Genomic DNA, 17,980 nt, shown 5'->3' on the forward strand with positions numbered 1-17,980 from the left:
TGAAAACTTGAGCCTTAATTAACACACTTATCTTCTCATGCAAAATAGGTTATGGAATTTTCATGAATATTTATAGCAATTTGATGACCTTCCCTCAAAAGTGAATTAATATTATTTCTTCTTTACACTGTTTACTTACTTAGCCAAATCTTTTTATTGCTTAAAAATTATGCAAAACAAATTCTCACCATTATTTTTGAAAAAAAAATCAGTAAGTATTGAGGAACAAAAAAATGTTCATAACTTTTTATCTTGTAATCTACATTCTGGAAGTCTCTTCTAAGAAAACAAACTGAAATATGGTGATTTTTTCAAAATATCTAATAATTTAAAAATGGAAGTTGATGTCTAAACACTTGGAAAGAGAGAAAAAATAATAAGACTTTGAATAAACTTAAAATCACAAGATGGAATATTTTATAAGCATCTTAATGATACTTATAAAGTACTTACATCATTTCAAAATTATACTCAGTACTGACTGTCATTTTTTGATAAAATTAAAAAGCAACATTTAATAAAATCAGGGTTTACACCTGCCTGATTTAAAATATATAAAATCAGGATAGAAAAGAACATATAAAGACTAAATCACAAATTTGGGAAAGAAACAGATAAGCACAATGAGAGAACAAACCAAAGAATGCATTTACTAAATTATTAACAGAAGCTTTGATTTTCTTTTTTCTTTTCTGTTTTCTCTGTATTTGTAGTGGACATAACTATCTTTGATAATGGGAAAAATAAATAAGCTTCATTAAAAACAAATTCCTTATCCTGCATAGCTGGTTCACTGTATATGAGTGATGTGTAAATTATTGACTATCCCCTCCAGTACAAGTTCCTTTTTAATTAACAAAGAAAATGGTAGTTGCAAATGAATTTCGCCCACTCCTCCATCCATTAGCCCATGCTAACACTAGAAATCTTGTATTAAAACAAATTGAGTGAAAATGAGTTTGTTTAAACAATTGGGGAAACAGGGAATTTCTGAAATTCATCAAGAAAGATGTTTTAAAAAAAAAAAAGATGTTTTGAATTCTATTTACACTAGATGTTGCTATGAAGAAAGAAGAATGTCAGCCCTAGGAAATGTTCTATCTTGCTTAGAAATGTTCATTATTAGGAATTAAAAAAAAAATTCATTCTCAAGAGATTATCAGACTCCTTATACTGAAATATGTATCTCCAGTTTTACCTCAGTGGCAATTGAGGTTCAACTACTATCTTTACTAACTTCCAATTTCTCAAGACAAGACAAAAATTCTAATGGGCAACTGTAGAGGTCAAAGACAAAAATATGCAGAAGCTACCTTTATAACTAGAAACATGTTAGGGAGAAAAATAATGTCTTACTAATTAAATAAAAACTTGTTTTCATATGGTTTGAGATATAGTTAAAATGAAACAATGTAAATACTTCTCAAGGCCCTAGAGCACATAACAATTTTACAGGAAGCTTGAAATATTTCTAAAATATTTCTAACTTAATTTTTCATCTTTCTTCTCTGTCAACATATTGTGGATAAACATGTCAATTTCTACACCCTTAGAACTAACATTTTCCATCTAAGGGCATACATATTGCAGTGTTTCCACCCAAAAGTCTTCTTTGATTAGATCTTCTTGCATGGTCTTACCTTAACAGTTCAAACATGGATGTCACTTTAACTTTCACAATCTGTGAACTTCAGATAGTCTGAACAAAAGGGAATGGAACTCTTGCTCAAGATTGTATTTCAGCAAAAAGTCACTTACGGAAAGGGCTCCATTTATGCTTAATGATATAGGTGGCCGCTCATATGGAAGTCCTCAATGCCTGCCTCCATCCGACCTTCATAACTGACCTTTCTACTTTTAACTTTTCAGATTATCAATATTGGTATTCATTTATACTATTAAGCTTCTCACATAAAGCAAGCACTTTGTATGTGCTGTTTCAATCATCCCTGAACAAAACCTGCAAAAAGCTGTGTCAAAGAAGCCATATGACTTACTCAAGAACACAAAGAATTAGGGTTATGATCAAGCTCTCTCTGACTCCAACATTAATATTCTCACTACCACCTCATTGGGAGAAAAAATGATACTCCCATTCACCCTCATTTCTTACCTCCTGACCCTTTCTGACCATCTTCATACCACCATACACACATGTAAGCTATGTAACTTAGCAGGAATGAGGGGTTTCAGGAAAGAATCTGATGAATGGAAAGGAGAGAGTTGTGGAAAAGAAAAATGGGGGCAATGCTAAGGGGGAAACAGTCTTTAGAGTGAGAAAGCAAAGTTCAACTCCATAAGCTATCCAATATCGTAAAGGCTCTTGCTTAGAAAAATGCAGGGCTAATAAATGTTCTCCTATGTGCCCAGGGGAGGCTTTCTGGGAAAAAAGAAGAAAAGAAAGAAAGAAAGAAAGAAAAAGAAAGGAAAGAAAAAGAAAGAGAAAGAAGAAAGAAAGAAAGAAAGAAAGAAAGAAAGAAAGAAGAAAGAAAGAAAGAAAGAAAGAAAAAGAAAGAAAGAAGAAAAAGAAAGAAAACTAACAATAAGAGACATGATTCCAGTGGGGCCAACATTCAAACCAGAGTAAATCTTTATATATATTACTAAAACAATGAAACATAGGTCTTTAGCTGTTAGGATATTTCTAAATTCCATTCAATAAAACACTCTCTAGATTTAGGGGTGGTTGCTCAAGTCCAGCCTCTAATTCATATCCATCTTCTGTGATTTTGCTACTGTAAAAAAAATGCTATCTTATTACAGTGGTGGTATATGGTTTTGATAATACATAATCTTATACTTTAAATTAATATCACAAAGTTAAATGTAAATAGAAATAATTATTTTACCTGGTTGAGAGCTTCTTGAAATCAGGGATGGGTAAATACAACTTTTAACCCCTAGTGGCTAGCTCAGTACCTGACTTAATGTGCTTGTTCAATAAATTTTTACTATATTAATAACAAAATTTATGAAAAACGGGGTGCATCTTATCCACTTGACACTTAGAAACACCTGTCTTCCTCTACTTTTTATAATAAAATGTCCAGATAAATCAGAGTTCATCCATAAAGCCTTCCTGGGCCCCTATATTTAACCATGATCCCTCCATTGTCACAGTCTAATCGTGAACATGGACTTAATTATCTTTAATATGTAATTGTTTTGTGAAGGTTTGTAACATTTTAATTATTAATGTAAGAACAATGGGATAGGGCTGGAGGGGATTCTGATCCCAGGTACATAATAATAGAACTATGTGATCTTGGACAAGTGACTACACATCACTGACCCTCAGTTTGGTCATCTGTAAAATGGGTTTGGGTATAGTTTGTAGGGCTATTATGTGATTTTAAATGGGATTTTAAATGAGATACATATTTAAAATATCTAGTATAGTGCTTAAGTGCAGGCTTTCAGAAAAGAGCAACACTTAAAATATCTTCCATAGTATTCAGTACAAACTGAGAAGCATGATAAACATTTTATAAATACATGTGGGTTGGTTTATTCAAATGTTTATTATTTTATTTTATTTTATTTATTTATTCATGAGAGACACACAGAGAGAGAGAGAGAGAGAGAGCAGAGACACAGGCAGAGGAAGAAGCAGGTTCCATGCAGGAAGCCTGATGTGGGACTCGATCCCGGGTCTCCAGGATCACGCCCTGGGCCTGAGGCAGGTGCTCAATTGCTGAGTCACCCAGGTGTCCCTATTCAAATGTTTAGATTTCAAAAAAGCTAATGTAAATGTCCATTTGGCTTTTTGGAGAATGTGCAGATCTTTCACCAATATCTCAAGATTTCACAATGAGTTGATTATTCACTCAATTGCTTTGGCCTCTGAGACCTATGCTTGCCTCCCCAAGGACTTTGCTGTGCATGTGTTTATGCTATTCCAGGATTCTCACTTTACTATAGCTGTGCTCATCGCAATTGCACATTCTGCCTCAGTTAAAAGGCGCTAAACTCTTATAAGGATGAATGACCTACATGTACTATTGATGTCTTGCTTAGTTCTTACAACAGTTTCCCAGTCATGTAATACCTGCTCTTTGATTCTCCCACCTGCATGTATGGGTTAGTGCCGTTGGAGCCCTGCAGAGGGCAAACTACCACAGGTGGTGTGAATGATATAGGTACAAAGTGAGAAGAGGAATCTCTCCTTACAGAGTAAGAGAAGAAATCTCTTTCCCATTAGTACTTTCAGAAAAAAAAAAAAAAAAAAAAAACCTCTACCCTAAGAAATTAATTAAATGGGAATGACCTAGGTCAATTTCACCACAGAACGGACATGTCCAAGTGAGCTACAGTAGGGGTAACTAGGCAATGTGAATCAGACAGTCAGCAATGAGCATTACTTGAAAAGAATCACACAGTCCAGGGTAGCCTCGGCAGCTGGCCATGGTGCTGAACCCCTACTATCCTGAATTGCTGAATTGTAAAGTCAGATTAAATAAGGGACACACACTGGAGAACTGTCACTAAAAGAAGCACTACTGGAGTGTCCATGGGATCTGCGAAGGGGAAAACTACCTCCTACCTTGGCCTAGCACCACCCTTTAGCCCACTAACTTGGATTCTTGGATTCTTCCTCCCTCCTTCCCTCTCCCTCCTCCTTCCCTTCCTGCCTTCCTCCCTCTTTCTCTCTGCCTCTCCTCTCTCTTTTCTTCTCCCTCTGCCTCCCTTTCTTCTGTCCCTCTCTACTTCCCCCTCTCTCTGTCTCTCTCTCCTTCCCTCCTCTTTCTGTCCCTCCCTCCCCCTGCCTCTTTCTCCCCATCCATCCCTCCCCTCCTCTTCACATGTCTCTCTTTCTTCCTTCTTTCCTCTCATTCTTGATTCATTTTTTGAAAAGTAAAAAATAATAATAATAAAAATATATAAGCATAAGCTAATCAGAGAAAGGCATTTATCATGATTTCACTCATACATGGAATTTCAGAAACAAAACAGATGGACATAGGGGAAGGGAGGGAAAAATAAAATAAGGTGAAATCAAAAGGAGGGGATCCCTGGGTAGCTCAGCGGTTTGGTGCCTGCCTTAGGCCCAGGGTATGATCCTGGAGTCCCGGGATCGAATGCCACGTCAGGCTCCCTGCATGGAGCCTGCTTCTCCCTCTGCCTGTGTCTCTGCCTCTCTCTCTCTCTGTCTCTCATGCATGAATAAATAAAATCTTACAAAAAAAAAAAAAAAGAAGAAGAAGAAATCAAAAGGAGGCAAAAAGAGACTTAATTCTAGGAAACAAACTGAGGGTTGCTGGAGGGGGGTGGTTGGGGGGTGGGGTAACTGGATAATGGGCATTAAGGAGGGCACTTGATGTAATGAGCACTCAGTGTTATATGCAACTGATGAGTCACTGAAACTAATAATATGCTATATGTTAATTAATTGATTTTAAATAATCTTTTAAAAGGTAAGCATGATCATGGATAATATGGATTCTTTCCATTCTGGAGGCTGTATGGCAACATGGAAAGAACAATGAATTTTATATAATATATAAAATTTCTTATAAATAATTAAGAAAAGCATTTTAAAAATATACCAAAATGTTTATAGGAGAGATGACTGAATTGTAGGATTTCAAGTGACTTTTTTTTTTCTTTTCCTTAAATATAATTACTTTTGTTTTTTCTTCAGGTTTTCTAAAACTGACATATATTTTATAATCTGAAGATAATAGTGAAAAATGTTATTAGCTATAACTACATTTTAATAGTGGCCACACCTAATAGCTAGTTGTATAAATTAAATAAGTGACTTATCCTTTTTGAGCTTAATATTCCTTATGGGTAATTTGGAGCTATTATTTATTTACCTAATAGGGCTGCTCTGAGGATTGGATAGGATATTAACATATTGTGGGTGTTCTGTAAATATCAAGACCACATCAGAGGAGAGAGAGAGGCACATGGGAAAGCCAGAAGCACAATATTGGGGGTAAGCATGCCCAATGGTAATAATGTGTATTGTGTCAGGCCCTGATATTTGAGATGGAAACCCCTTTTCCCATTGTACTCATTTTACCTTGAATACTTTCCTTAGGCAGGTGCTTTCCTAATTTCTGTAGCTACAGCAATGAACAGATATTGTCTTGGTCCTTGTGCAACCTACACTACAAATTTTCTATTATGAGCAAATCAAAGCATCTATCCTCCTTTCCCTTTAACCTGGTGCTTTCAGAGATCTGCTGACTACTTCTGAGGTATGAAATGCTAAAGAACTGGTATGTGGCAGTGTCTCACTAGAGAAGAAACATGAAGGTTGGTACTAATTTACAAGAAACTTAGGTGGCTGTTTCAAACAGGTAAGTACAAGGAACATTAAAATCCACAGCATTTTTACTTTCTTTTTTTTAAAAATTTAAATATATTATTTATTTATCCATGAGAGACAGAGAGAGAGGCAGAGACATAGGCAGAGGGAGAAGCAGGCTCCATGCAGGGTGCCCAATGTGGGACTCGATCCTGGGACTCCAGGATCATGCCCTGAGCCGAAGGCAGGCACTCAACCACTGAGCCACCCAGGCATCCCAGCATTTCACTTTCTAAGCAGATGAAAAAGATGAAGAAATTTTCAAACTATGCAGAATATTGAAAGAACATGTTCTTACTACTGAATCGTTCACTAAATGAAGTTTTACTTTGTCACCACCATGATTAGAAATATAGGGACTGTGGAATCTGGTGGGGAGGAGAGACTTACTTTATTTTCTATGTTGCAAAGCAAGGAGCAGGTCCTATTCATTTCATATACCATTTCTTTTCAGGAATACTGGGATAGCACAGAGTACAGAACATTCAGATATTGTTTGTTGAATAAATGAGGAATATTAAGAGCTTCTCTTTTTGATACTTCATTATATTTACTTACTGTCATATTCATTTATATTATTTTTGGTTTTCATGTCCATGCTCTGCAATACAGTTATTCCTTAGCATAAGTAAAAAGAGGCTTCTGGATTATGGAACTTTCCCTATAACAAATAGCTAGCACATGTGTGCAATTAAAATAGATCTATTGCATGATCACACTTCCTCTTTTCCATCATGCAACACTGTGTGCTGAGTGAAACTGGTTCACAGCATTGGATCATGCATAGTGGAGCAAAGCTTTGGAAGAGGAATGGTATATCTAATTGGGAATCTAAATGGCAGTAACTGGCAGATTGATTGTTACCAGTAGAAGACACCTGCTCTGCTATTGACAAGTAACAACTTCACTCACAACTCACAATGCTCTTTAAGCCATGGGAAGTTGCAGAGCTCCACTTCATTCACTCACATCCTCTTCCTGAAAATTTAAGGCTAGTTAATGAACTGATGCGTTTTTGTTGAATATTTGCGTGCTCACTCTTCAGATAATTCATTGATAAGTTGCTTCTTTAGGTATGCTAATACAATTAATCAAGTTACTAACAAATCCTCTTACTGTTCTTTTTTGGGTAAAATTCTCCCTCTAAAGATGCTTTTGGTGTATATTAAATCTAATGCATTAGATGTCAATTTCAGATGTTCTCCCTGTCAATATTCACCATGGCAGCTAAGAAGGTACTCAGAAATGCCTCAAAATAAAGACATTGTCTGGCTTTTGAAGTGAATCCATGCTAATCTTTTTTATGTCTCTCCTCCTGATTGTGAAAATGTATTTATCTGATATTATTTTTTTCCAGTTTTCCATGCAACTTAAACTTTCAAACTCAGTTCTTCTATGACTGTCCTTCTTTGCTTTGATAGCAAATACTTAGTGACAATTCTCTTCCATAAATACAATATTCACCCTTGATACTAACAAACATTAGTGTGAGGCAGGGAATCATTCTGATAAGGAATGGCACTTCCTTTTTCTTCAGCTTGGCCTCTCTCTCTCTCTCTCTCCCCCCCTCCCTTTTTTTTTCTTCTTTTTCTGTGGAAGAGCATTTTGGTTTGCCTTTTCACCTTTGGGAATTTTGCCCCCTGCCCTCCCTCAGCATTTGGTTCACTCTTCCTTCAAAAGTACCTTTGAGCAGACAAAGGAGGTTTAGCCCTTATAGGAAGTTGATTACCATGTAATGACAATGATGGCCTACCTATGGTGAGGCAGGCCATGCTAGATGCCAATCTACAGGTGGAAGGTGGTGTCCCAAATACACAGAACACAGGACATTGTACTCATTTAGCTGGCATTTGGCAAGTCTAGGGCTCACACTGGCACAGCCAGGGCACTTAAGTGAAACAGTGTTTCCCTTAACAAGACATAGAAATGCCCAGAAACATAGACTTAGACTTTCCTACTATACATATGACCCTCTCTTCTTACGAAAAGACAAACAAAAAAGCAACTCAAAACAAACCAAAGGAAAAAAAAAAAACAAATGAATTAAAATATCTCTTCTCTATTTTGCCTTAGGGCTGAACTTTCATAAATGTACCAATCAGAATAGATTGTGAGCAAGCTTGATTAAAATATGTGTGCATGTGTGTTAAACTTGCTCAAGCTAAATTGTAGTCAAAGAGATAAATAGATAAATAGGTAGATAGATAAATAAATAAATATATAGCAATAAGCTTGTAGTGCTTCCTATCTACCAATATTACCTTGCTTCAAAGAATATTATCTATGACTTAAATATTTCACAAAATATTTATTTTTTTCTTCTTCAATATGTAAAAGGAGGAAATATCATTTAGATTGTGTTCCAGCGACTTCCACCTGACACACCAGGACAACAAGGATCCACTATAAAATAAAGTTCGTAATAGCTCAACATGGAAAGGAAAAAAGCCTGACTCTACCCAAATTGAGGTGCAGGGCGAGCCTCCCCTTCTGGAGCTCCAGAGTGATGTGGTCTCCACGTTGACCTTCTCCATGAAACAGAACCCCATCTCCTTGCATGCTCTTGAACTTCAGAGAGATCACATCTTTAAGAGTGCTCATCAGCTTCTGATTGAACCTATACAGAAGGGAGCTTCGGCCATCAAAGTCAGCGACATCTGATTCTAGACGAAGAGAAAGAGAGAGAGATCAGTGCACATCCTCATAATTGCTCTTTCTGCTTCCCATCTTGGTTGTTGTCTAATTTATAGGAATGTTCTTGGTATCTGGAAGGTCCCATCTTAACATATGGAGTAGACCTAACCTAATTAGACTCAGGGGAATTATTACACAACTAAGCATCACATACTGAGTCAAAGTGAACTGATCATTAGCTTGGAAGTAAAACCCCTTATTAGTGATATGTCATATTTTGCTTGAGGGGATAGGATAAGAAAACCACAAGTACCTATGTCAGGCTTTATGGTGTCAAATGCCTGGTAGTAATATTCTCTCATGATTTATCTTAATTATTAGTTTGCTTCTGATAGCTGGAGCCACTTGATCCTCTCATTTCAGGTTCAAGGTTAGAGATACAAACATAGTCTATTATTCCACATCTAACTGAATAGTACTGTCTTCCTAGAAGTTGTGTTGAGAAAGATTCTGAGGTCTCTCTGAGTTCAGTGCAAAATAATGTGCAGTAAAGGAAGAATTGTAGTTTGTACAGGGAGGGCAAATGTATGGCATCCTTACCATCCCTCCCTTATCCTGTGTTGGTGATATATATCATTTTATTGTTTACGTACAAAAATGTTCAGTTATTATTATTAAAGCAAAAAAGAGAAAGTCAAGTAATGATGATCTAAATCAACTCACTTAGTGGATATGTATAAACATGTCTGGAAACGTTATGCCAAAACATTAACAGAGATTCTCACCTCACCAAATAATACAGACAAATGGCATATAAGTATATGAAAAAATCCTCCACATCAGATGTTATTAAGAAAATGCAAATTAAAACAATAATTATATACCACTGTATACCTAATAAAATGACCTCAATATGGAACACTGACAACAAGAAATGCTGGACGAGGATGTGGAGTAATAGAAACTCTCATTCATTCATGGTAGGGATGCACAATGGTGCAGTAATTTTGGAAAACAATTTGGTGGTTTCTCACAAAACTAAACAAACTCTTATCACAGTATCCACCAACCTCACTGCTTGGTATTTACACAAAAGAGTTGAAACTTATGTTCACACAAAAACCTCTTTATAGCAGCGTTATAGCAGCTTTATTTATAATTGCCAAATCTTGGAAGCAACCAAGATGTTCTTTAGTAGGTGGATGTATAAATAAACTGGTACACTGAGACAGTGGAATATTATTCAGCACTAAAAAGAAATGAGCTAGCAAGCCATGAAAAGACATGAATGAAACTTAAATATATATTACCAAGTGAAAGAAACCAATCTGAAGAGGCTCTTGTATGATTCTAACTATACAATGGTCTAGAAAGAGCAAAATTATAGGGACAAGTAAAAAGATCAGTTGCCTGATCTGTTGCCTGGGGTTGGTGGAGGGAAGGATGAACTGATGGGCACGGAGGATTTCTGGGGCATTGGAAAGATTCTGCATGATACTATAATGATGGAGGTACCATGTCATTATACATTTGTCCAAATCCATATAATATAAAGCACTAACAGTGAATCATAATGTGAATTATGAACTTTATGTGATTATGATATGTCAATGTAGGTTCATCAATTTCAGTAAATTTACTGCTCTGGTGGAGGATGCTGATAATAGAGAACGCTCTGCATATGTGGAAGGAGAGGGTATGTGAGAAATCTGCATACCTAATTTTTATGTGAATCTAAAACTGCTCTAAAAAAAGTAAGCCTTTATAAACCATTTAATAGACACTCTATTTGGGAGGTGTTCTATGTTATTTTCACATTATTTCTCCCATTTTTAATTATGAAAACTTTTACAAAGAGCTTTTATTACTTTTACAATAGAAAAAATTAAGGCTATTTAATATAACTTGAAAAAGATTCATTATATACCATTTTATGCGGGTGGGACAGTGGTGAATGGGTGTATGGAGGTGGTGGGATTAGTCTTATTTGAAATCAAGTACTCAGAAAAACTCAATTTTTCAGTATTTCCAAGCAGTTAAAATGCTCAGCTTGAGCATACACAATGATAAATTAAGTATATTATTTTGGCCAAGTTCAAGCTGCCCAAATTGGAACATTATTTGTAACGCCCAAATTCTGAAATGAAAGTAAAAATGAAATCACACTTTCACTGTAATTAGTTTTAAAATGCAATTTCACAATTTATTCCTATGGAACAAAGTGATTCTAAACAAAAGGTTGCTGATAACTCCCTAGACCCTAAAAAGAAATAGTCCAGATACAGAGAAGTTTTCACCAATTCCAACATCCCTTAGACCCTTCCTACACCACCTACTGCCTGCTACCACCACTACACCTGCTGCCTGAATTCAATCCTACCCCACCAAATTGAAGCTACAGACAACAATCTGTGATCAATCGTGGAATAAGAGAGGTCATAGCTTTAAACTACAGTAGTAATAGCTTGTTAACTGATGCACTTTGGACAACTCTACCTCTCTGAGACTTGATGTCCTCATCTATAAAATGGAGTAATTAGCATCCTTCAGAGAAGACTGTGATAAGAGTTGAATCTGCTAACACATATAAAGTGATAATACATACAAAGGGATGCCATCATGTCTGGCACATTGTTTGTGTTAAAACAATAATAGATAGTAGGGTTTTCATAGTGATTGAGATAAATGGAGGGGCTAGAGTTCCTAACCAGTCTAATCTGGTGGCTGACACTTCACCTTCTCACCCAAAATGGTGTGATTCCACTTTTTGATTCAATGGATTACTGCACATGGGATGCCAAGTGTACCCCAACTTTCCTTTTTTTGCCATATTTTAGTTCTCACATTCTAGTTGAAATTCTTTTTGTGTGCAGGGTGTGTAAATTATGAGTCCACGTTCCCTTCCAATTGTTCCCCTCTGTTACTGCACCAGACTCTGGGTGCTTAGGAGCTTTGGTGTTGAGTAGAAATGACATATACTATTTATGGAGAGGCAAGCTAATATGACTTGTAGCTAATATAGAGGGTGCACCCACTGCTATGGGAACAGAAAGCTGAAACACTATATTGTCTATGATTGTGGGACAAATGCTTTCATGAGTAAACATGGGATGTGTTATTGCTTCAAAGACACACCTCATGCCCTGTGTCTCAGCCTGAAGTGCCCAGGTTCTTCCTCTCACCACTTCAGGACCCTATTTTCTTCTCTCTTGATCCATCATGGAATTTATGTTCTACATTCCATTCCCTCAAATGTCTAGCTAATCTAGTGACTTACTTAGTGATGCAAGTGTTGATGACCTAGGTTACCTCTAAGAAAACACATCTCTGTATTGCCATGAAACCTAAAACTAATGGAAGCAATCAGCAGACAGGAACAAGAGAACATTGTTGAATTCTAACTGTCATGGGCGTCAATTATGGTTTTGCTTATTTGAAAGTTATCTTGACCTCTTTGGGCTTCAGCCTTTCTATCCGTGCAATAAAGCTAAGAGAAGCTCACCCTACAAAGCCGTGTCGATAATTACATAAACCATACCTGGAAATAAAGAATCACTCAGTTTTTTTATCCCCTCCTTCATCCATCATTAATCCAAAGGCATTACTACAGTAGTAAAGATTTGCACATTACAGTGTGGAGATGATACAAAGAACATGGTTTGATTCGGTATCTGTCATATCACACTGAGCAGATATTCACTCAAGCCTACATCATCACCTGCCATATTCTTAAAATAGTCTCATAACTGCTCTCCCTGATTCAACATTTGCTACCTCCTTCTGACCATTCTCTCATCCTCATAAAACATAACATTCATTACACATCACCTTTGCTAAAGCCTGTCAGTGAATTCCCTTTCCACTAAGAATTAAATTATCTCTCTGAGACCTCCCATGATCTGGCTTTCCTGCTTTCCCACCTTGTCTTTTACTTCTTTCCCGAACCCTGACTAGATGTCTTATACGATGTACTTTCAATGTGTGTGCATGTGCAATGTGGGGATTAGTCCGGATAATATACGCAGAGCACCTATCATGAGCCCTGTAATGGTACAGGGTTTTTTTTGTTTGTTTGTTTCTGTTTTTGTTTTTTACATGTGAACTTACTTAATTTCAATTAACCTATGAGAAATAAACTATTATTATTCCAATTTTACGAATAAAAAAAAAAAAACAAAGCAAAAAAACTATGTTTTAAAAAGGTAAAATACGAAGTTAGCAAGTGGCAGAACCTGGATTCCGACCTGTTCCAACTGACTTAACCTATTCTGAGTAGGCTGAGCATTTTCACAAGTGCCACCCCTCTCTCACACCAGGCTCTGATGTTCATCTGTCAGGCAAGTGGTTGACCTTCCCTAACAGGTTCCTCCTGTAGCTAATCCCCCCCAAACACCCTGCTACTTCCTTCGGAATTCACCTCCCAATTGGAATTTAGTACTTGGTTATTTCCCAATGTGCTTCTAGTCCAGCTCTCCAGCATGAGAGTGCATCCCATGAGGGCAGGGGCCAGATATGTATTAACTACCTCATTAATTCAGAGCCCAGCACTGGTCCCAGAACATGATGCTGTTCAGAGACATCTGTGAAATGATTTAGTGATCCAGTAAGGAACCTGTGACAAATATAAAAATACTGTCGATTGTCCCCTAACTTCCTGTCACATCGCCTGCCCCTACCTTTTAAGAGTCTAGCTGCTGAGTCACACACAGAACATCCATTTCCGTGGAGACACATGTTCAGGGATGACCCTTACTAGTGCAGAGGTGAGAAGCCCCCTTTAGAAAGCACAAAATTGGCCTAGCAGATTGGAAGCTTTCTTCCTAAGAACACCAACAACTAATTAGAGAATCACGTCACCAATCTAAGGGAAAGCAAACACCCTGAACCTTTACAATATGGAGCCACACACAAAATGCATCAACCATTTTTCAGAAGGAGAAACGGGGAGTTAAGAAAAAAAAAAAAAAAACTTTATAGAAGAATTAAAACCTTCCCCAGTCAAATATTTAATACTTCCTCCTGGCATGGAGCTAGGTGAAGTACTCAGCATTCTCAACTTCACTTAGATAAGTAGATTTCAAACAAAAATAAAAAAGGCCCATATTTTTAAGTTGTGGTTGTTGAGAGAAACAATTCTATTTTATGCTATTTTTTCCTCTTTAGATCTTTTTGTAACTGCTTTGTTCTGATTCTCTCACTCAGCACTTTTAGCACTTAGTTTGTGGCTTGAGGTCTGGGTATGGATGTGAACACCTTCCTTCATGTCTTACAAGCAACTTGAAAGAAGATCCTCTTTCAAAATACCAAGAAAAAACAAGACAAGAAAGGAAAGGAAAGAAGATAAAGGAAAGAAAAGATGAAAAAAGAAAAGAAAAAAAAAAGAAATGGAAGGAAAAGAAGTAAAATGAAGTGTGTCGGAAGGTGTGTATTGAGTAGAGATAGGCCCCTACTGGCACTGAAAGTGTGTAATCACCTCAGAATGTAGTTTTAAGGGCACCAAGAAAGTAACTGACAAAACTAAATATATCTTTCTTGTTCTTTATTGCTGCCTCTCTTTGCCACCCATAGCGATTTCTTATTCTGAATGAAGTAATCCATTCTCTAGGGGAAAAAAGGAACAAATTAGCACACATTGCCTGATTTAATGCTCTCAACAGCCCTGCAAGGTCCATATTTTTTCCCATTTGTAACATGGGGAAGCCAAAGCCTAGAAAGATTATGTACCTTGCCCAAAGGCATACACATGGGAATGAGTTGTGTGACACAGAAACCACCAATGTTTCCTCTTAAAAGTGGGGGGTTGGTGTGAAGGCTGCATCAAATTTACATCTCATACCCAATGAGAATGCACATGACTTTGCACAATGAGCATCAAACATGCACTGGGGAGGATGTATGTACGGGGAATGGGTATATAAGAAAGGAGATGCCAACTTAAAAGGAAGATAATGTTAAGTAGGAAATTTGGTTTTCCTTAAAAAGCTGGTATGAATTTCCCCATGGTCCCTGCTTTTCTGCACTACCTGTTACACTCAGAATCCACGTATAGTCAGAGCAGTGCTCTTCCTAAGAGGACCAGGGAAACCACACAAATATCTGAGAGACTTTTTTAGGGTAGACATGCATTGCCCTCCCCACTCTCACTATCTCCACTAAGCTCAAACCCTCTATCCTAGTCTATTTCTGTGGTCTTATTTCAGTAAGGCATTCTTGTATTGAAAACTTCATTGAACCCCCTCAACATGGCAGCGTCTATGTTCAGCACAGGTAGACAGCGATAAACTCCAGAGAAGTCCTTACTCTCCAGGGCTAAGCTAGAGACAGCAAACACATAATCACACATCCCTGGGTGGGAAGGTGAGCACTGTGTCCTGGGGGGTTCCCAAAGGAGGGGTGCCTAACCCTCTTTAGAAGGAGATAATGCTTCTCTTAGGTCATGAGGGATAAATGAAAATCAGGCAGGTGAGGTGTGGAGACAGGGGACTGCCAGCAGAGAGAAGGAGCTGCCTGTTTGAGGCATGGAGAGGACATGGGGTCAGATCTAGGATCTGCAAGGATTCAGATTTGTTGGTGCACTGACTCTAGAAGTGTGCTCTCTGCATTAGCAACTTTAGTATCACCAGAAATTTGTTACGACTTTCACATTTTCAGACCTCACCACAGTCCTATGGAATCAGAAACTCTGAGCATAAGGCACAGAAATACAAGTTGTATTGAGCTCTCTAGGTGATTCTAATACTAGCCTAGGTCTGAGAACTCTGTGCGAAAGCATAGAATGGTGAGGCAGTAGGGAATCCAGAGCCTGGGGATGGAGTCAGGGCTTCTTTTTTTTTTAAGATTTTATTTATTTATCCATGAGAGACACACACATACACAGAGAGAGAGAGAGAGAGAGAGAGAGGCAGAGGGAGAAGCAGGCTCCATGCAGGGAGCCCAATGTGGGACTGGATCCCGGGGCTCCAGGATCACTCCCTGAGGCTAAGGCAGGTGTTCAACCGCTGAGCCACTCAGTCGTCCCGGAGTCAAGGCTTCTATGAGGGAGCATCCTGCTAAAAATAAAATGGGTTTCAATGTGACCCTGAGGTCAATGGAGAAATAATTGTCCAAGTATTTTCACTAGGGAAAGTGCATGTCTAGTTCTGGTTTTTAGAAAGTTCTTCTGTATTGTTCAGTCAGCCTGTATTCCAGTCCTGGCTACCCATCCTGCCCCTCCCCAGTGGAGTTACCCAATTTCTTCTTTCAGAGTTTCTTATTTTATCAACAATGCTGGCTAGAACACAGATGTTAGATATTTACTTCGCAGAGTCGGGAAGAGGACAATTTCTTCCTCTTTCTCAAAATCAATTTTTAGTATCTCATTATTGTGAATTCAATTCAACTCAATTTGTGGTTCGTTAAGGTGGTTATACGTCGACAGATTTCTCTAGAATATGAAGAAGAGCCCGTTGGGGGACCCAAAAGTCTTCAGGGTAAGTACAGGTCCTACAGCTCACACAGCTCTCCTTTTAGGTCAAGATAAAACCAGCACGCATTCCCCTCCATCCCTGCGGTACTGAGCAACACCAGTGCTGGCCAACTTCCCACTGGTCCCATAATTGCTGACCCTGCTGTCATAGCTTGTTTTCTGAGAAAGACAGAGTTCTGGAGGCATACTCTGGCATATTTGATGGATGTTGGTAGCTTGTCAACAAACCAGCTAAAACAAGGGCTCCACTGAATAAAAGATTCCAAGCTTGAATCCCCAAGTGAGCTGAAAAGGATTCTGGCATAGGCCTGTGACACACTGTTTTCTCACAGACATGAAAGCCCAAGCTCAAAGTTGACAGGAGAAACCATCGATATACCCTGAGACAATTAGTCCCACTCAGACTCTTTGGTTGTTCACAGTAAACATGATTTTCAATACAGTTACAATTTGAAGCTTAGCTGATGATACATTATATAAGAAAAATGATTATTATTCAGACTATGCACTTGCGCTGAGGACTCCAGGGCTTTGGCTTGCAATCCACAAACCACAAAGGTTTCCACAGTCAGCTCAAATTTACACAGATCCTCCACCAATCCTGACTTTTCCAGGCCTTATCAGAAGCTCATGATAACCTCAGATGAACTATGAAAGCAATGTTAGTTTCTAAAGTTAGCACTGACAACCCCCAAGAATCGCTTTCCTTGCGGAACTTCTGACATTTCTATGTACTATATAGCAGGGAATATACAGAATAGATCTTAAGAAGACAACATGAAAAACAGTCATAGTACAAAAAAAAAAAAAAGAGGCAAAACTTTGAATTCCAATCCTAACTTTAGCAGATAGAATTTTTAGCTCTGACAGTCAGATGCGCCTTCTTAAAATGCCTAGGCTTTTTTGGATATCTTAGACATATAGACATCTCTGAGCACACTTAAAATTTGTTGTTCAACTGGACTGTTTGCTAACTCCAAAGATAATGCCCAAATAATGCAATAATTTTAAAGAACTCTTTAAATAGTAGAGACTCAGTAATTATAATAATATAATATAATAATAATAATAATAATAATAATAATAAACAGTAGAGATGCTTTTTTTGATTTGCCTATTCTTAAATTCATTGGCAGATATTGGGCATATTTTGTACTCTTCTTGGTTACTATATTGAGCTATGAGATGCAGATGATTGAGATATGGGTTGTTCCATCCAGGGACTCCGACATAGTAACATTGAAAACCCAGCAAATGAATTGCTTTAGTAGAGAAGGAGGTGATAAAGGAAAGCATAATTATGGTCTCTACATCTTGTTGCCCAAGTAGGGACTTGTGGGACTAAAGGGAACATTAGATAACTCAACTGGGACAACAGCATGGACCCGGACTGGGTAGAACTAGCTGGGACATGGGGTTTTCCCAAGTAAAAAGTATAGGGCGGGCCATGAGAAGTAGACAGTCACAGCCAGTGAGGCACCACAGGTTAATAGGAGGTTTTAAGGAGTTCTGTTTCACAAATCTTATTCATAAGTTCCCAGAAGGAATGGTCAAGGCAAAGCTGA

General features: G+C 37.7%; 1 protein-coding gene across 1 annotated transcript in view; it reads right to left on the bottom strand.

The window, feature by feature from the left end:
- The window catches only part of CNTNAP5 (contactin associated protein family member 5), a 785,909-nt gene that overhangs the window by 421,899 nt on the left and 346,030 nt on the right, over nucleotides 1–17,980 (bottom strand). The window contains 1 exon segment of the mRNA NM_001048108.1: nucleotides 8,776–8,979. Within this exon segment, the coding sequence (NP_001041573.1) occupies nucleotides 8,776–8,979 (204 nt within the window).

This window comes from Canis lupus, chromosome 19 (genome assembly GCF_011100685.1).
Source record: "Canis lupus familiaris isolate Mischka breed German Shepherd chromosome 19, alternate assembly UU_Cfam_GSD_1.0, whole genome shotgun sequence".
Taxonomy (NCBI): domain Eukaryota; kingdom Metazoa; phylum Chordata; class Mammalia; order Carnivora; family Canidae; genus Canis; species Canis lupus.